The 20481-nt window shown below is 47.5% G+C and overlaps 1 protein-coding gene and 1 long non-coding RNA gene across 2 annotated transcripts; both read right to left on the bottom strand.

The window, feature by feature from the left end:
• Positions 1-201: 201 nt before the first annotated feature.
• LOC103633104 (uncharacterized) lies at positions 202-12497 on the bottom strand. The gene is made up of 4 exons (XR_556342.4): positions 12379-12497; positions 12164-12291; positions 11609-11835; positions 202-528 (listed from the first exon to the last, which is right to left on the bottom strand). It is a non-coding gene; the product is annotated as an uncharacterized lncRNA (long non-coding RNA).
• Positions 12498-13855: 1358 nt separating this feature from the next.
• On the bottom strand, positions 13856-15421 carry LOC100281220 (agmatine coumaroyltransferase). Its single transcript, NM_001154139.2, has one exon. The coding sequence runs from the start codon at positions 15334-15336 to the stop codon at positions 13987-13989; it is 1350 nt and encodes a 449-aa protein (NP_001147611.2). The 5' UTR covers positions 15337-15421; the 3' UTR covers positions 13856-13986.
• Positions 15422-20481: the final 5060 nt, after the last annotated feature.

The raw sequence follows: 20481 nt of genomic DNA, 5'->3' as shown, positions 1-20481 counted from the left end.
TTGGTTTTAGAGCTCCTTGCATGTCTTGCTTATTTGCAAAAATCAACAATGAAGCTCCAGCTAGTGTCTGTTAAAATCAATATAGTAAGGATCAATAATAGAACACTTCCTATATAGGTAAACCTTTATCCTACAGTGTCAAAGAGACAGCTAGTCTCTGTCAAAGGGATTTGGTAGATCCATAAGCAAACTTACCTGTTGCTAACAGTAAATAGCTCCTCATTTTGATTCATTGCAACATGGTCAAGTGGGCAGTACTTTGCTCCAGTTTCATGATCATGCAGAACTGCATGCCGATGGCTGAAAGTTCCTCTTTCCACATCCTGTCCACTTAGCCTAACATGATTTCCTTCCACTATAAGTGTTGCAAAGGCCAGGGCTTCGGCAACAGCCCAATCAATTCCTTGACCACTCTCTATCGTAGCTGCATGCAGCTCAAAAATCTTCTTCATTGCTCTATGTGGTTTGAAGTTTTCAGGCAGTGTAGTAATTGCCTGACCTACACGTTTCAGTATTTCAGGCTTCACCCTGCATAAATGGCATTTCAACATCCAATAGTTGATTAGGAGCTCTAGTAAGAATGTGATCATCAGTGACGATTTTCTCGTGACGCTGGTGACTTCAGTCACAGATTGATACATTTCTATGACCAAATTTACATCTTCGTCAACAATTACAAGTGACGAAGATTAGACTTGAATATTAATGACGAAAATGAAAGGAACGTCATAGACACAAAGTTTGGACGCAACAAGTTCGTCACAGATTAGATTTGATGTCGTCATCGCTAATTTGCCTTGATCGGCTGACGTAATGATGAAATAAATTGGTCATAGATGAGTTTTAGTAAAAAAACGCCCACGTGTACACACCACTTAACGGCGTGGGATCCTTGGCCTACAAGGGCCGCAGTTTTTTGGGACACAGCCCCCGCCTGGCGACGCGGCATCGGCCCACCAACTGGAAGCGGCATTTGTTTATTTGGCAAAAAAAACTTGCGCCCGTGGAGCTTCGAACCAGAGACCTACACCTTGCTTCGAATCAGTGTTACCACCAAACTACTCGCTTGTTCTTGTAAATAAAGAAAGTTAGAGTACATAAGTTGGTCAGTTGGGCCTAATCAGAAAAGAATCGTTAGCGTAGTACCTGTTCCCATCTGTCGTTCTGTTAACAGGTGTTCCCAGCCGCCATTCTGTGATCTGCATGGCTGTTCGCCTGTTCTGCTTCTGCCTTCTGCGATCGGCCCTCAGGTTACGGCACACAACGACGCTGGTGTCGGTCGTCCGCTTGATCGGCAACTGGGTAGCGTCGTAGCGAACGAGCGATCTTGTCGCCTGATCCATTGATCCATTGGTCAGTTGGAAGAACGGCGTCGTCGTGAAAACAGCGAGGGCAGAGAAGCTTCGGGCGTGGCAAAGCAGCGGCGTCGTGCGCAGAGCTACGGCGGGCGTGGACAGAACAGTGGCAGGGCGGGGAGAAAAGACAAGGTTTGATGTGTTGTGTTTTTGACAATAAGGTTCCATGTGCGTTTGAATTTTATTTCATATATGCATGTGTTTGATGTGGTTTTCATTTTTGTTCAATTTAATCATAGTTATGGAGTTAATGCAAGTTTTAATTTATTGTCAAAATAGATGGATAGAAGATGGGTTTATGGGAAACAATTCACACCTGCATATGTGAAAGGAGTTGAAGAGTTCATGAATTTTGTTAGTGAAAGATACCCAGAAGACACACACATTCGTTGTCCATGCATGAATTGTCTTAATCAAAGGCTGCGACCTCAGAGTGAAGTAGAAACTCATATACACATTTATGGAATGTCAGCTACATACACGAGGTGGATTCATCATGGGGAGTCGGCAGATACAGAAGTTGAGGGCATAGAGGAGGAGGTCGAAGGATATCATCATGACTTTGGGATACATATGGATGTGGACGATGATGTTTACGATGATGATCATGGAGTACCTGAGATGATCGGTGAACTGTTTGCAGCGGCAGAGGCTGATGGAGAAGAGCCAAGATTTGCAGGAGTTCTTGGAGATTCAAAGAAGGCGCTTAGTCCGGATTCTAGCCATTCAAAATTTTCTTTTATGGTGAGGATGTTGTATATGAAGTCTCGTTATCGAATCAGCAATACAACATTTTCAGCAATGATGAAGCTGATGTCCGATGGATACCCTAACAGTGAGTTGCCAAAATCATATAATGAGGCCATGAAATATCTTAAAGAATTGGGCCTTGGATATGAAAACATCCATGTGTGCAAGAACAATTGTGTGTTGTTTCGGAATGTTAATGCTAAATTGAATGAGTGCCCAGTATGCAAGGAGTCTAGATGGAAAGATGAAACTGGTTCGAAGCGGGTTCCACATAAGGTTTTGAGGCATTTTCCACTGTTGCCAAGGTTGAAAAGAATTTTTGCTTCAAAACAAACTTCAGAGGAAACACAATGGCACAAGAAAGTGAGGAAGCCAGTCGCCAATGTGATGAGCCATCCAGCTGATGGGGAAGCGTGGAAGGACTTTGACCGAAAGTACCCAAGTTTTGCAAATGATCCGAGGAACCTGAGGCTAGCCTTAGCTACCGATGGATTCAATCCATTTGGCAACATGAGTACCCAGTACAGTATGTGGCCAGTGCTTGTGACACCGCTTAATCTCTCACCATGGGAATGCGTGAATCCAACAAACTGCTTTATGTCTTTACTCATCCCAGGTCCAAGATGTCCAGGAAAGGATTTTGATTTGTTCCTTGAGCCCCTAATTGAAGAACTGCTGAAGCTATGGAAGGGTGTCAAGACCTATGATGCATGTACTGGTAGGAAGTTCGACCTTCGTGCTGTTGTATTATGGTATATACATGATTATCCAGCGCTAGCCACATTATCTGAGCGAACAACAAAAGGGTATTATGCATGTATTTATTGCGACAAGAATTCGTTGTCTCTGGCAATAAGGTACAAGTTATGCTACATTGGACATCGTTGTTACCTTAAAAGGACACATTCATGGCGGAATAGCTTGGATTTCAATGGTAAGCGTGAAAACAAAGTTGAGCCTGGCAGGTTCACTGTGGATGAGGTCCTACAAGAGCTAGAGAAGGTAAAAGATGTCAGGTCAGGGAAGTAGGCTGACATTACTGGAAATAAAAGGAAGTGTACTGACGGTCCAAAGATTTATAGCCGGAAACCTGGGTTGTGGCAATTGCCATATTGGAAAGATTTGACGCTTCCACATAATCTCGATGTGATGCACATAGAGAAAAATGTATGTGAAAATATTATTTGCACACTACTTAGTATACCAGGCAAGTCCAAGGACACACATAATGCAAGGCTAGATTTGTATGATATGGGCATAAGACCTGAACTACACTTGCAACAAGATGGCAACTCGGCCTGCAGGGCTCCACCTGCTCCATATGTGTTGGGGAAGGATCAAAAAGTCGAGTTTTGCAAGTTCCTCAAAGGTATCAAGTTTCCTGATGGATTTGCGGATAACCTAGCAAGATACATAAGTGAAGATAGTTCAAAGGTGGTTGGAAAACTGAAAACACATTCTTGCCACATACTCCTACAGAGAATCATACCCGCTGGCCTTAGAGGACTGGTGAGGAAGGATGTATATGAAGCAATTGTAGAGTTGGGGACCTTCTTCAGGGAACTATGCAGTAGAAATCTACGGATAGATGTTGTGCAACGGCTGAAAGGAGATATTCCATTGATCCTATGCAAGCTTGAGAAAATCTTTCCACCTGCCTTCTTTGATGTCATGGTGCACTTGAGTGTCCATCTTCCCGATGAGGCAATGCTTAGAGAACTTGTTCAGTATGGATGGATGTACCTAATAGAAAGGCGACTAGGCACTTTGAAAATTTTTGTAAGGAACAGGGCTAGGCCGGAAGGATCAATTGCTGAGGCATATATGGCAAGTGATACCTTAACATTTTGTTCTAGGTACATGAAGGATGTTGACACTAGATTTAACCAGGATGATGATAGTGGTACAGAGATGCCATTGCCTAATGACATGTCTGTTTTTAAGCATGGTGCTACTCTTGTTGGAGCTACTAAGACTGAGTACATTGATGATGCTATCATGAATAAGTTAGTTTGGTATGTGCTACATAATGTTGATGAAGTACAGGAATATTTGAAGTAAGTTAGTTTGGTATGTGCTACATAATTTATGTTATATTTATTAAATTTGATAATATTCTTATGAATAAAGTATGCCATGCAGTCTGTATAGGGAGGAGCTATCGCAGCAAGGTGCACGTCCAAATGATGTTGATCGAATGGTTCAACAAGGATTTGCAAAGTTGTTTATGTCCCATGTAAGTCACTAAACTTTTATGTTATAGGTTTACTAAAGTTTTTGGTATGCATATGTAATTGCTCAGCTGAGTAATTTTGTTGCAACAGATTGAGAAGAAGCATAATGAGAATCCAGAATTGGTTAGCGAAGGACTGTAGGCACTGTCATGTGGCCCAGCTCGGCGAGTTAAGACTAGTACATCTTGCAAGATTAATGGAGTGTGGTTTAGCACAGTGGATCGTGAGAAGTTCATGCAGACACAAAATAGTGGTGTAATGACTGAAGGTGAACATAATGGGGAGAACATAGATTTTTATGGTGTCCTTAAAGAGGTAATTGAGTTACAATATAACTCGAATTATCAAGTTCGTCGGTCGGTGTCGGGGACCATAATTAGGGGTACCCCCAAGACTCCTAAACTCGGCTGGTAACCACCATCAGCACAAGCTGCAAAGGCGTGATGGGTGCAATACAGGTCAAAGCTCCGTCCACTCAAGGGACACGATCTCGCCTCACCCGAGCCTGGCCTTGGGCAGGAACAGTAGACCCAGGTGGATTCACGCCTCGCCCGAGGGCCTCCTCAAGCGACGGGCGCACCTTCGACTCGCCCGAGGCCCAGCTTGGGCAGGCTTCACGGAGAAGCAACCTTGGCCAGATCGCCTCGCCAACCGACCGTATCGCAGGAGCATTCAATGCAAGGATCGCCTGACACCATATCCTGACGCGCGTTCCTCAGTCGGCAGGGCCGAAGTGAACGCAGTCACTTCGCGCCTCCACTGACTGACCTGATAGGAAAACAGCGCCGCCTGGCCTGCTCCGACTGCTGTGCCACTCGCCAGGGTGGGGCCGACAGCAGCCGAGTCCAGCCCCAGGTGCCATAGGAAGCTCCGCCTCGCCCGACCCCAGGGCTCGGCCCCCGCCTCGACCTCGGACGACGGTCTCCGCCTCGCCCGACCCCAGGGCTCGAATTCAACCTTGACCTCGGAAGACGGTCTCCGCCTCACCCGACCCCAGGGCTCGGACTCCGCCTCGACCTCGGACGACGGTCTCCGCCTCGCCCGACCCTAGGGCTCGGACTCCACCTCGACCTCGGAAGACGGTCTCCGCCTCGCCCGACCCTAGGGCTCGGACTTAGCCTCGACCTCGGAGGAGTCACCGCCTCGCCCGACCTTGGGCTCGGACCGACCATGTTATAGGGGGCCACATCGTTACCCTACCCCTAGCTAGCTCAGGCTACGGGGAACAAGACCGGCGTTCCATCTGGCTCGCCCTGGTAAACAGGTAATGATGGCACCCCGCGTGCTCCCATGACGACGGCGGTTCTCAGCCCCTTACGGAAGCAAGGAGACGTCAGCAAGGACCCGACAGCCCCGACAGCTGTGCTTCTACAGGGCTCAAGCGCTCCTCCGACGGCCATGACATCACATGAACAGGGCACTAACACCTCTCCGACAGCCACGTCGGCATGTACATAGGGCTCTGGCTCCTCTCTGCTAGACACGTTAGCATATTCCTACACCCCCCATTGTACACCTGGGCCCTCTCCTTACATCTATAAAAGGAAGGTCCAGGGCCCTCGTACGAGGAGGTGGCCGCGCGGGAGAACGGGCTGACGGACAGGCTCTCTCTCTCTCCCTCGCGAACGCTTGTAACCCCCTACTGCAAGCGCATCCGCCCTGGGCGTAGGACAACACGAGCCGCGGTTCCCTTTTTTTGTTCCCCTTGTGTTCCGTCTCGCGCCGATCCATCTGGGCTGGGACACGCAGCGACAATTTACTCGTCGGTCCAGGGACCCCCCGGGGTCGAAACGCGGACAGTCGGTGGTTCTATTTTGATGCCATTGGTACAAGCAAGTAGGCAAGATTGTGGGCATACGAGATGACAGACGTTTCAAATCCATCAATGTGCAGTCATTTTGGTACAAGTCCGATCCTTTTATCTTGGCAGACCAAGCGAAAAAGATATTTTACCTGCAAGACACAACTCCACAATGTAAAGATTTCCGAGTTGTGCAGAAATTTGAACATAGGAATATTTATGATGTGGCTGAAAATATGAGGGCAGTAATGATGTGCATCAGGATGATTATTGTTCTGATACTGAGCATATAGTGCAAGAAGGTGATGATAATCAGGTCCTGCACAATGTTGAAGGTGGACTAGCCAGTCTAATTGAAGGCAATTTAGAGGAACTAATAAGAAAAAGAAGGAAACTGCTATTATTCTTGAAGATAGTGAGGATGAGGAGGAAGATAATACAATGCTTCAATATTTTAATGATGGTGGCGACGACAACAATGATGACATGTCCATAGAAGATGAAGATGAGGATTTCTAGTATTGATAGTTGATTTATGAACTGTTCAGTTCAGATTATCCAATATAACAGTTCAGTTCAGTTTAGCTTCCTGTTCAGTTCAGAAATCAGTTGAGTTCAGATTCAGTTCAGAATACAGTTCAGTTTAGAATTCAGTTCAATTCAGTTCTGTTTAGAATACAGTTCAATTCAGTTCAGTTTATAATTCAGAATACAGTTCAGTTCAATGCCTCATTCCTTTGTAATTAGATCTTATTCAGAATATAGTTCAGTTCAATGCTGTATTCAGAATACAGTTCAGTTCAATGCCTCATTCCTTTGTAATTAGATCTTATTCAATGCCTCATTTCATTTGAGTATTCAGTTCTGAACTAGTGCTTCAGTTCTGAGAGCATTCAGTTCTGCTTTAGTTCTGCTTCAGTTCATTTGAGTATTCAGTTCTAAATTAGTGCTTCAGTTCTGCTTTAGATCTTATTTAGAATACAAATGCTTCAGAACTAAGAGCATTCAGTTCTGAACTAAGAGCATTCAGTTCTAAATACATCTGCTTTGAACTGCTTCAGAACTGCTTCGATCTGCTTCGATCTGCTATTAGATCAGTTCTGCTATTACCTTAACATCTGAACTGAGAGCATTCAGTTCTGAACGTTAGCTTCCTGGACAGAGGAAAGTAATACAAATGCGCTCAATTACTAATGAACAAACCTGACTAGTGCAATGGTAACCGCTTGCTACTGAGAACCTTGGCGTCCTGGGTTCGAACTATGGGATAGGTAGTTTTTTGTGTTTGTTGACATTTTTCAATATTTTTTGTATTTGTCTTTTGTTTATAATGTATAGCACCAGTTTCTCCAAATCATTTCAATTTTTTTGGGGTGTTGATGGAGGTGTACCATGATGTTGTGTGCCGGTGCAATTTTTATGACTAGTTTAACTATTAATGTAATTATTTGTTATTTTACTAAAGAATAAGTGGTAAAAAACCTTAGGTAGCTAGAAAAATCTAAAAACTTGCATGTACACTTCATTTTGGTGTACAATGTTGACAAAAAAATTTTATTATGACAAAGTGGTGATATACATCCTCCGAACATGCATACATTTCTCACATAGAGCCTAGTTACTTAGTGAGAGATGTTCATGCTTGTGATGGATCTATACTACCACTTTCTCCAAACCATTTTAAATTTTAATGGGATGTTTATTGAACCAACCTATGATGTTGTGTGCATTTATGCATTTTTCAGACCTTGTTTACCAATTACTGTAATTATTTGATGCATTTCGTAAAGATATTTCTTACAATATCATAACCTAGCTAGAAGAATCTAAAAACTTGCATGGACAGTCCTTGGCTTTGACTTTTTTTAGATTGTAGGGTATATACACTTATTTCAAAAGAAAAAGAATTTCCCCATCATGAACAGTCCGATATTTTGCCATTCCCTTAGAATTTCAAAAAACAAATGTTTTCCTCGGCTTGAAGAGCAATTATGGTTTGTTAATCGCTTTAACAGCTAACTAATTTAGGACCCCTTCTTCGAGTTCTATTTTTTAGTGTTTTCTCTTTCTGAAATGAAAGTAAATATCATAGTCTATTTTTTGTAGGACCCGTGCACTAGAAATCTATAGCTTTTAGAGTCTTTGTTAAGCAAATCTTCTTACAAAACCTATGGTTCTCTCGAACAGTCTTTAGCATACAGAGTTTTTATGAAGGTTGTTTGATAGACAAAGCTATCAGTGACCCTGTTATTGCTTTTTTGTAAATGCAGAGTATGCCAACTTTTGTGAAGAGTCAAGAGAATAAAAGTCAGTCATTAAAAAGCAACCCACTACTTAGCCATTCCCTTATAGTATAAGCACAGAAATATTCTTCGTAGCTTGGAGTAAAAATGTTGGTTTGCTAATGTCGGGTACCGTAATTAGGGGTACCCCAATACTCCTAAGCGTGGCTGAAAAGCGTCTTCAGAACAAACCATAAAGACTGATAAGCACGGTTCAAGTCAAGGCCTCGTCTACCAGGGGACGCGATCTCGTCTCGCCCGAGCCCGGCCTCGGGCAAGAACAGTAGTCCCGGACGGATTCACGCCTCGCCCGAGGGCCCCCTCAAGCAGTGGGCGCACCCCCGGCTCGCCCGAGGCCAAGCTCGGGCAAACTTTGTCGTACAGCAACCTCGGCCATATCGCCTTACCACCGACCGTATCGCATGCGCATTTAATGCGGGGATCACTTGACATCTTATCCTGACACGCACGCCTCAGACGGCAAGGTCGAAATGACCGCAGTCACTTCGCCCCCTTTATTGACCGTTCTGACACGAAAACAACACTATTCACCCCATTCCGACTATTGAGCCAACGACCAGGGTAAAGCTAACGACAGTAAGTCACGACCTCCCCCGAGTTCAGCCTCGGGCGCAACAGGGAGCTCCGCCTCGCCCGACCTCAGGCCTCGGCCTCAGCCTCGGCCTCGGGAGAAGGTCTCCGCCTCGCCCGACCCCAGGCCTCGGCCTCAGCCTCCGCCTCGAGAGGAGTCACAACCTCGCCCGACCTCATCCTCGTCCTCAGGAGAAATCTCCGCCTCGCCCGACCTCGGCCTTGGACCGACTGCGCCACATGGGATACATCATTACCCTACCCCTAGCTAGCTGCCTCAGGCTACAAAGGAACAAGACCGGTGTCCCATCTAGATTACTCCGGCCACAAGTAATGACGGTTCCCAGCATGCGTCCATGACGTCGATTGTCCTCAACTCCCTATGAAGGCAAAGAAACGTCAGCAGGACCCCGGGCCGCACCATCAGCTACGCTTCTATAGGGCTCAAGCACTTCTCCGCCTGCCACATTAGCACATAGCTACACCCCCATATGTACAGCTGGATCATCTCCTTGTATCTATAAAAGGGGATGTCCAGGACCTTCCGAGGGGGGGGGGGACGCGAAGGAGGCTAACTCAGACGGCTCACATCAAGGCCAAACCCTCTCTCTCGCGACGCTTGTAACCCCTACTACGAGCACCCCGGTGCAAGATAATATAAGCCTCATCCTCCCTCTTGTGTTTCATCTTGCATCAACCCATCTGGGCAGGGACACGCAACATCAAATTCACTGGTCGGTTGAGGGTCCTCGCGGGTCCAAAACGCCGATAGCTAATCACTAAAACAGATAACTAATTAAAGCCCTTCTTCTCCCATTTTCCCTTATGCTTCCATTTTACTCAAAAGAATCTATGTTGTTGTTCAAGGGAGAACTGTTTCTAATCTAATGGAGGCATGTTTGTAGATCGCCCAGCATTAATATATCTGCACTTTTCAATAGAAATCATTTGGTTCTATTTTTCACTGTTGATTCCTGAAATATAATAAATAGTCTTGGTTTCTTACTTTTTTGTCCTCGAACCTTTTTTGTTTATACGGCAAACTAGGTGCTTATGGTGTGGTTACATTGCCATTCTCAGAGACTAAAGAAAGCGCTGAGGAGATTGGGACGGCGCCCGATAGGGCGCTATCTTTGTCTAGTCTGCTATAATTTGTCATCACTAGATGTCACATCTTATCAGTTTTTAATTTTCAGAAACTATATATTTCAGTAACTGTTTTCACGTTATTGTCAGTGACAAATCTGCTATAATTTGTCATCTCTACATGCCTCAAATTATTGCAATAACTAACAATTGACATCTTGTTGTTGCTCATTAGCATTAACATGTAACTGTTTTCTGTCCATGATATTTTAGTCTCATATGGAGGCTTTGAGGGCTGAACCTGTTGCTGAAGGTGAGATGCCAGCATCCAGTGTGCACCTTGTGTCCAAGGTGCTGTCCCAGAGCAGCTCACACCAATTCCTGAAGAGCGTTGGCATCAAAACATCGGCATCCTCCAAGGCATCATCATCAAATCAAAGTGAGCTACGGGAACAACTTGCAACTGAAGCGACGGCTGCTGTTCAAGGTGAACTCGACCAGCTCAGGAAGAAATGTGAAGAAGCTGAGGAACAGCAGGCGAGGACACAAAGGGAGTTGGAGGAGTACAAGAAGATAATAGAGAAGAACAACAAGGAGATGGAGGAGACCAATGTGCTCATCAAGAAGCTCTTGTCCTTGCATGGTAACTCTTCTTCGACATGAGGGCCGCTGGTCAGAGCTGTTGTGTTTGGCCTGTTCTTTGACATGAGGGTACCCAAAAACTCTAGTTGCTCGTGGGTGTCAACTTTTTATTATATGCTGTTATGTTTGTGCAAACTCAACTGAAATGTGAAGTCAAGTGGTGATGTTGTGAACTGAGTTTAGTGTTGTCCACTTAGTTTGTATGCTCACTGGAATACTAGTTGTATTCATCTACAGAATATGGAATTGTGTGCTCATTCCTCTGTTCTAGTATCTTTTGCAATTTCCAATAAAATTATTCTCTGCACATCTGTGACCAAACTAGTGGCATATAATAAAACATATGCCACGTCAGCGCTGACGTCAGCTGCCACGGCACTAGCCACGTTAGCGCTGACGTCATCTGCCACGTCACTAGCCACGTCAGCGCTGACGTCATACGCCATCGGGACCTTCCAAACGACTGTTAATGACCAAACCACGGCTCTATCTATGACGATACCGTACCGTCACAGAAACCAAACGACGTTAACAACGCCGTCAGGTTGCTCGGGCAGACGACGGATTATGACGGAAAAGTGTCTTCCTCTATGACCAAACCTGATCGTCATAGAATGAATTCACTTCCATGACAACGTGTATTTCGTCACAGAATGTATACACATCGATGACGAAAATGGGTAGTCCGTCACAACACAACAAATGTGACGCGACCCCTATGACCAAATCGAACTCGTCACAAATTCGTCACAAATCTTTATCGGTGACGATATCTACATATTCTGTGACGCAATACGAACGTCATCGATGATAAGATCTCTACTAGTGGAGACGCTAAAGTGAAATCAACAAAGACAGTGTTCTTACCCAGTGTTGCGAACACGTGATATTTGCTCTGGTGACTTAAAGCCAGTCCAGTAAGCTTAGAGCCAATCCCTCTTGTTGGGAACGTGGTCTTTGCTCTTAGCAAACTCTTCGTTCAAGATTCGGTTCACCTTGACATGGATCCTCTGGACATCTTCTTTCATGACTTCACCCGTTCCTAGCAGTTTCTGCTCATAAAGCTTCAATGAGTTGGGATGGTTCTTAATCACCTGTCACAGATAATGCTCATCGGTCATCAGGGTTTAGCAACGCGCTAAACACATTGAGAATGGAGGGGGGAGATAGAGAGAACAAGATATGTTTTTATTTCTTTTGTTAGTTCTAAAACAACCAACTTAATTAGCGTTCCTCCAAGAAACAACAAAACAGAACAGCATAAGAAATTGGACAATGAGTTAGCAGAAATATATGCACAAGCGTAGCCAGCTTATAAAAAATAAGAGTGAATTAAGAGCTGCAAATGTGTCAAGTACCAACTTATGGGAAAATGTAAAAATAGCATACAAAAACAATATAAACCGGTGGTGATAGGGTTACCTGATACATTTTTTGGCTATGTGAGGCAGAGTGGCGCCAGACTTTTCACTCCGATGTGGTGGTTGATCTGATTTGCCTTGCAGACACCCGACGGTGGACGGTGATCCTCCCACTGCCAGTTCCCGGTCCTAGACAGACAGAGAGAGGAATGGAGATATGTTTTAGATGTACGGGCACGAGGATTTCCAGCACCGGACGACGAGCTTCCAAATTACCTGGACATGTTGCAGAGGAAGGGGAGGTCGAGGACAGAATCGTTGTGGCACGCTCGATGACGGCGTGGAGCTTGGCGCCGGGCACCAGCGGCCGAACGCTGTCGATCTAGGCGCAGAAGCTGCAACAGGCTCTAGAAGCTGACATTCCAACTTTTAGAAACTGGAGACCGCAGATTCCGTCGATCTGGGCGAACCTTCCATGGAGAGCGCGGCGGAGTTGTAGCAGTAGCAGTTTGGCTTTGGCGCAGTCCTGGAGGCCAAGCTCGCGGCCAAGAAGACCGAGCTCCAAAGGTGCAGGGACACCGCGGAGCGGCTGGAGGCCAAGAACGAACGGCTGTGCGCCGAGCTCGACGCCGCCGCGCTGGAGGTCACGAGCAGGAAGCAGAGGATCGTCGAGCTGGAGAAGGAGATGGCGGAGTTGAGGACGCGGCAACAGACACCGACGACTGCTCCTCGTCCGCTTCGGCGCCGAGCGAGCGTCTCGAGAGCTCCAGCGCTGCGCCAAAACCAAACCGCGCGAGTTTAGCTGGGCTTAATCGCGAAGCATCTACGTCGATGGGAGATCTGCTGGCGGGCGCGGAAGGAGCGCCCGAGGGAGTGCGGGATCCGCGAGGATGAAGGTGCGTGAGGATGGAAGGTGAGCGTTGGGGGTTCCGCGGGGATGGAAGGTGAGCGTTGGCGGCTGCGGGATGCGGGGCTGCGTGGAGGATGGAAGGTGAGTGTTGGCGGCTGCGGGCTGCGGGGAGGATGGAAGGTGAGCGTCGGCGGCTGCGGGATGCAGGGGAGGGTTCGGCCGCGGGCGTGAGCGGAGCGGCAGAACCACGATTGTGTGGACTCCTACACTACTCACATAAGTAGTATAGTCTCCCTACACACAACTAACAGTTGCTGATATAAGGTTCTAGCTAGGCTGTTGTTTATGATGACGATGGCCATGGCCACTAGGGAAGCTAATTTAGGTACAGGAAGAGATTTGTCATTTGTTCGTGGGGTTTCCTTTCTCAACAGGAGTGGGTAGGAACCGATAACAAAAACAAAAAGTCAATACTACTTGGCACCAACTCCGGCTAACCCAGATTCCTATCTGCTGGTTTCATCTGACAATAGGATCTCCCCTGCTCCAGAAGCTACATGCATGGGACGATAGATTAATCATGCAGTGGAGTAGTTCCTACTTTCTCCCTTTCGTTTTAGTTGTAGCTGGATAGTGCAAAATTAAACTATCCAGTAATAATTAAAAAGAAACGGAGAGAATACAACACTAGCGACATTATAGTAGAAGCAGAACACCTGGAAATGAAGCATTTGCTGATGATCACAAATCCTCGTACAAGTTCAAAAAAAAAACAAGAAGGTAACTTAGGTCTTAGTTGTAAAATGTGCATATGCATGTACGTATGGGGATGGAAATAAATACTGCTGGGTGTGGGTGCATATATACGTATGGAAGTACCAGATACGTATGGTTTTTTATGGTGATAATGGTAATAACCAACGTTGCATATATATGCTCGCATGCACGCAAGTATACGCATAAGCAGAATAATTACGCATGCATGCATGCATGCATATGCACAGGAATACAGGATCGAGTTGACGCTAGCTTAGCTACTCCTCCATGGAGTAGCAGCACTGCTTGAACGCCTCCAGGTTGTGCTCGAACAGCGGCACGAAGGCGTCCACGCTGCCGTCGCCCAGGTAGGACGGCACGAGGAACAGCATCCCTTCCGTGGGGAAGTAGGACGGCATGAAGTAGGTCGGGCTGCCCGTGCCGAAGTCCAGCTCGTAGAACGGGAAGGTGAGCCAGCTGTCCACCTCGAGGTCCGGGCACAGCACGTCCTTGAGCACGGCCGTGGTCTGCAGCACTTCCTTGTCGACGGCGCCGGAGCTGGCCCAGTCCACGAACGACTGGAAGTAGGCGCCGTCCACGCGCGCGACGGCGTCGTGGATCGCCTGCGCCGCGTGCTTCAGCGGCCGGCTGAGCAGGTCCCCCACCGTGGCGCGCGGGAACGCCCAGAGGACCAGGTTGCCGAAGTAGCCGGCCGGCGCCGCGAGGCGCGGCCGCCCGTCCACGGAGATGCGCACGGTGGAGGTCTGGAGCGGGTCGACGCCGAGCCCCCGCGCGCGCGTCATGGCGCGCCACACGTGCGCTAGGATCGTCTCGAACCGGCTGAAGGGGCGGCCGCGGCCTTGGGACGCCCTGGCGCGGAGCCCCGCGACGAAGTCCTTGGTGAAGTGTGCCTTGTGGATCACGACGCTGTGCCGGGTGTCTCCTCCGTGGGCCGCGGCAGGGTGGTGTGCGTGTGCCGGCGACGGCGGCGCGGGCCTGTAGTAGCAGTACTCCACGCCGCGGTGCTCGAACTCGGCGCGCGGCGGGTGGCGCGGCGGGAAGAGGCCCGGGCGGTGGACTGGCACCGGGGACGACGACGGGCCCAGCCCCCGCGCGGCGCGGCCCCAGGCGACGAGGAAGTCGCTGGTGGCGTGGCCGTCCGCCACGGCGTGGTTGGCCGTGAACCCCACGGCGAGGGAGCCGCACGCGAAGCGCGTGAGCTGCACCTGCACCACCTCCTGGATGTCGCCGTCCAGGTCCGGGTGCAGGCGCAGCACCGCGGGCGACGGCTTGGTGGGGGCGATGTCGGCGAGGCGCGCGTCCACGGACGCCTCGACGAGGCGGGCGCCGTGGTCGTTGAGCAGCACCCCCGGCGCGCCGCCGTCGTCCGGGCCCGCGCGGACCTGCCCCGCGAAGAGCCGGTACGCGCCCAGCACCGCGGCGAGGCCGCGCTCGATGGCGCCCGGGGAGGGACCCGGCGGGGAGAAGGCGTAGATGATGGCCATCTGCATGTTGTACGTGGCTCTGTCGAACACGGACGACGGCACGTGCTCCGTGGTGTCCGGCCGCGGCGCGCCCGCCGGGTACGACGGTTTCACGAGCTTGGAGCTCAGCACCTTCACATCCATATGGTATGGTATGGTATGATCGATCGGCCGGTGGACCACTAAAACCCACCGTACCTCTGGTGAGTGATAGTGAAGTGAAACTGGCTCTGGCCTCTGGCTGCTCGATCGCGCTGCAGCTTTTGTTCTTTAGGAGTACTTGTGTTGCCCGGCTATGCGCGCGCGCTATAAATATAGGCAGCGGCCCCGCCCCGGGCGCGCGCGCGCGCACGGGAGTAGGTGAGGGTGCGCCGTGTGCGTTGGAGAATAGGCAATGCCGCAATAGATCGATGATGAGTACGTGGAGACTCACTCGTTCGGCACTATAGTTGACATGCCGTGCACATCATCGTCGGCGCCAACTACCACGTTTCCGTTTCCTGAATAGAGGACAACAGAAGAACTCTTGACGACGCATGGACATGGGCACATGCATGCATGGCCGTATGTTTGACACCTTCTGCAGGCGGAACCACCCTGCTGCGGTGCTGCCACTGCAAGAGTATACACTCTGTTTGGTTGCTGCACGGTGATATCCTGGTCCGTACGTGAGGAGCCATGTTCTTTATATATAGGCTTGATCCATGCACATGTTTGTGTTTGGTTGTTTGTATTAGTACATTCAGATCAAATATAGCTCGTGTTTGGTTGTCTGTATCAGAACGTGTATATGTATTAGATAAGATTGTAAAAAAAAATCTTTAAATATTATACAACATGTGTGATCTAGTTTTGTTTAAAAAATAACAGAAACACAAATATAAAATCAGTACTGTGATTAAATATTCTAATTAAGAGATATAGCAAAAAAACAAGCTACAACTCTTCTCGTTTTACGTGCCATTGCATGAGCTCGGCCTGCACGAGGAGCTACGTGTTTGGCGGCCGTCTCGGACGGGCCTGGCTGCGGGTGATATTTTGCACGTGACGAGTCTGCATCTATGTACCGAGCAACCAAACAAACGTTGCTTTAAATCACCGCGGGTGCAACTGTAACAATGGAGCAGCAATCCAATCACACGGATAATGAAGCTAGCGGCGCTGCATCAGCGTCGCACAGTACAGTTTGATCGTCGTTTATTTTGGGCCTCTGGCAGGCAAGAGATCGATCGATCAGGAGCTGAGGAACGAGTATCCATCGTCGTCCAGGATGCTTGGACCATGCCTCACCACTTAGGGCGCGTGGGGCTAAGGGGAAACGGTGCACTTTCTTTTTCCTCTCTCTCTCTCTCTCTCTCTCTTGGCTTTCAGATGCAGAGAGACATGTGGAAAACCATATGCCGTGCATGCGGCTGGGTCGTCCATGGACAACGCACCAGGCCACACCATTTACCCGTATGCGGCCAGCACGATGCCACGGGGCACGGCGCGCGCGCGGCCGAGCAGCCGCAGCCCGCATGCATGCACGCCGATCACATCTGTGCCGGCCCCCGATCACATCTGTGCACAGCGGACGGACGGATCGCTCAACGAATCCTCTCTGGTTTATTTGTGCTTCACTGCTCGGCATCATTGCTGGCGCAGCTGCAGGTCTGGTGGTGCACGTACGTAGCGACAGGTGTCGTGTGTGTTGCTAAGCTAGGTACGTGATGAACACACTCATGGGCGGCCGAGATGGTTCCCGCGGCATCTCTGCCCTGCCGACGGGATTTGTTGTCAATATATGAAGTAAAGGTATATGTTTGGTAGACCTCGGGCTAGCTTCTGTCTCTTACAAGTACTTTGGTTTTGTTTGCTTCTTTTCTTTATACCGAAGTGGAACGAAAGCTATTTTACAAAACGTTTATACAAAAGAAAAAATGGCTCTGCTTTAAAATTCCTGTTTAGTACGTAGGGCTTCCTGTGAGAAGCCGCCGTAAGATTGTCCAAGTCGAACGGAGCTTCTTTATCCAAAACTGACGAGCAAGAACAAGAGAGTAAATTCTCTATATATAGCAACATGTACGTTCTCCTACGTACCGTGTATCACTAGACGTATGTATATATATCAGGCCGGATATATATATGCGTATTAGAACAACTCTCTACAAAGTTATCTAGAGTTATACTATACGTTTAATGATTTTGCTATTCTCTCTATAATAGAAACACCTAAAAAATATATATGAATGAATCCAACAACAACCTCTCTAAAAGTTGCTAGCTAGTCAGGCGCGCGGGCCCACTCCTGATCTCATTCACTGATTCACCACGTCTCGCACAACGCGCTATCTGCCGTCGGCAACACTGGAGAAGTCGACGAGAGCTCCCAGCTGGTGTCCAGCGTACGTGTGGTGTGGGCAGCTGTTGCCGCTGCCTCTGCGCCTCGCCATGCAGTATGTACTCCGGTCCGGTGAGCACGCGGCGACGGAGATGGCATTGGCGGCCGGCGGGCCGCGCGTTGGGTGCAAATGGCGGAGCGTGGTGTCAGCTAGCGTGACCGACAGAAGCTCCACGCATCTCCCTTCCAGGAGCTCCGCGGCAGATCTTGCCCAGTTGCTCACAGCATATACACACAACCAATCAATACCACGCAAACTCCCTCCTTTCTAATTATTTGATTGATTCTCCTAACCAACAGAATACTAGGGATGATGCGTCAATGCGTGCAGCTTCTTAACTTTCCGGTTTTGGTCTACATATAAAATAAATAGCCATCAAAAGTAGGACTAATAATCTCGCTCCATCCCGAATAATGGCCTTTTGCATGTCGTCCAGCCCACTCACGTACTCTTCTTGTCTTGTCTGATACAAACGCATGAAGCCATGCACGCGTACATCAGCGCCGATAACAAATCGGTTTGCCTTTCCTTCTCCAGCTTCGGCACGCAAATCATGTTATACCCGGACGGCATGCCGTGCCGTGCGTACGTACTTGAATCGTCGAGCTACCACCTCCATCCTAGAATATAAAAGATCTAGAGTTTAATTAAGCACTATATAATAGTAATTAAACACTATAAATTCAATGTTGTATTAAACTTAATGGTATAAAATTTCTAATATATTTAAAAATATAATTATGACGTTCACCATGACTCAAAAATTCTAATATTACAATCATATTAAAGGATGAATAGGACCGCTAAAATAGTTGAGGATAATAAATCAAACCAAACATTATTTGAGGAGGTTATTTGACATAAGTTATATTCGGAGGTAGTAATTTGAACTTTTTTTTAAACAACAAATAACCTACTCCCTCCACCCTAACTAGTAAAGGGCAAGGCGGTTTTTGTCAACTTATTCTAACTAAAAATCGCATGCATCCCTTATATTTCACCATAGACCCTACGTGTGTGATGAGAACCTTCAATTCTGTGTACATCATGTTAGATCTTTTATGGGCTTGGCCCATTTATTGAATAAACTCTATGGTGTGTAATGGTGGAGAATACCAATAGTACCACATTGGAAGTCCAAGGGTCTTTTGGCTTGACTTATATGGTGGGATTTATTCCACTTAACTTGAGAAGTCAAGAAATGGACAAGGGCGTGCCACGCGCGCGCGCGCCGCCGGCCGGGCCTGGCAGGCGGGCGGGCGGGCGTGGTGTGGCTTCTCCTTCAGCTGCCGACTCATGGCGTGACTCGACGACCTTTCTCCTTCAGCTTTCCTCTGCGAGAGGTTAAATAGAGGAGCACCCCTGTCACTTGGCACACGCGAGAAAACACTTTCAGAATCACAGTCCAGCCGCCGAGTGAGGGTATTTCCATCTCGTGACTCTGCGCGCACAGAGAAACTTGTGTTCTGGATATTATACATGTTTCATATATTCATCTATGCTGCTTCATATGTAGGAATGATTTTATCTTATCTGTTCTGTCTTATTATAATATGATAGATCTGTCTGTTTTAATTTTACAGTCATGTTGTTTATATTACTATCTGTTTATTTTCAATTGTTCAGTCAGTTTACATGTTTATCGTATTTATATGATTTATATAATTCATATGCTTTATATTCTCATGATCCATAATGTTATGGATATATTTGATGTCATGATTAATTATCTTTTATATGTCATCATCATAATATTAATTTATGGAATTAAAATGATACGGAAAATGCCTATAAGTCTAACAATCCAAAAACCTAATGTTAGGCATTTTTCTGTCAGAGGTTTTGCTGTTGTGCTAAAGCCTGATCCTTTTGATGGTAAAAACTTCTTGATATGGAAAGCTAAAATGGAATTGTGGCTAACTGCAATGTCTTGTTTTCATGCCGCTGAGGGCAAGCCTGCCAACTTACCTCCTGAGGATGAGGCTAAGTTTAAGGCTGAAGACAACCTCTTTCGAGGAGCAGTAATTAGCGCACTGGATACAAAATTCCAGAAAAGCTATATCATCCTTCCCACAGGGAAAGAGCTGTGGGATGCACTTGTCGGAAAGTTTGGAGTAATTGACGCTGGTAGCGAGCTGTATCTCATGGAGCAGTTGTATGACTACAAGATGGTTGAGAACCGATCTGTAGTGGAACAGGCTCATGAGTTTCAGGCACTAGCTAAGGAACTCGAACTTTTTCCTTGTCCTTTGCCTGACAAGTTTGTGGCTGGCGGTATAATCGCCAAGTTACCACCTTCTTGGAAGGACTTTGCTACCTCTCTCAAACATAAGAGACAAGAGTTTAATGTGGAAGAGCTCATTGGTACTCTTGATGTTGAGGAAAGGGCTAGAATAAAGGACAGTGGAAAAGGTGTTGAGACCTCTACTGCTAATGTGGTGCAGAAGAGAAACTTCCGCAAGTTTAACAAGAAGAAAAACCAGAACAAACCAGAGAACGCGAATAAACCTGTTCAAACAGCACAGTTTAAAAAGAAGAACAACAATAACAAGGGAAAGGGAGGATGCTTTGTCTGTGGCAGTGATCAACATTGGGCAAGAGAGTGCCCTGATCGCAAGTTCACTCAAGACAAGAAATCAGCCAATATTGTAACCACTGAAACTGAAGGAGGAACATCTGGGTATGGTAATTCTTTACCATTTGTTCTTTCAGTCTGTAATTCACCTGAGTGGTGGATGGACAGTGGTGCAAACATTCATGTGTGTGCTGATGCCTCTATGTTCACTTCCTATCAGGTCGGGAGGTCTGGCGCCTTGTTGATGGGAAATGGGTCGCGTGCTCATGTTCTTGGTGTTGGTACGGTCATTCTGAAGTTTACTTCGGGAAAGACGGTGCCATTGAAGAGCGT

This window comes from Zea mays, chromosome 7, assembly GCF_902167145.1.
Source record: "Zea mays cultivar B73 chromosome 7, Zm-B73-REFERENCE-NAM-5.0, whole genome shotgun sequence".
NCBI lineage: Eukaryota > Viridiplantae > Streptophyta > Magnoliopsida > Poales > Poaceae > Zea > Zea mays.
This window is presented reverse-complemented; position numbering and strand designations above follow the sequence as displayed.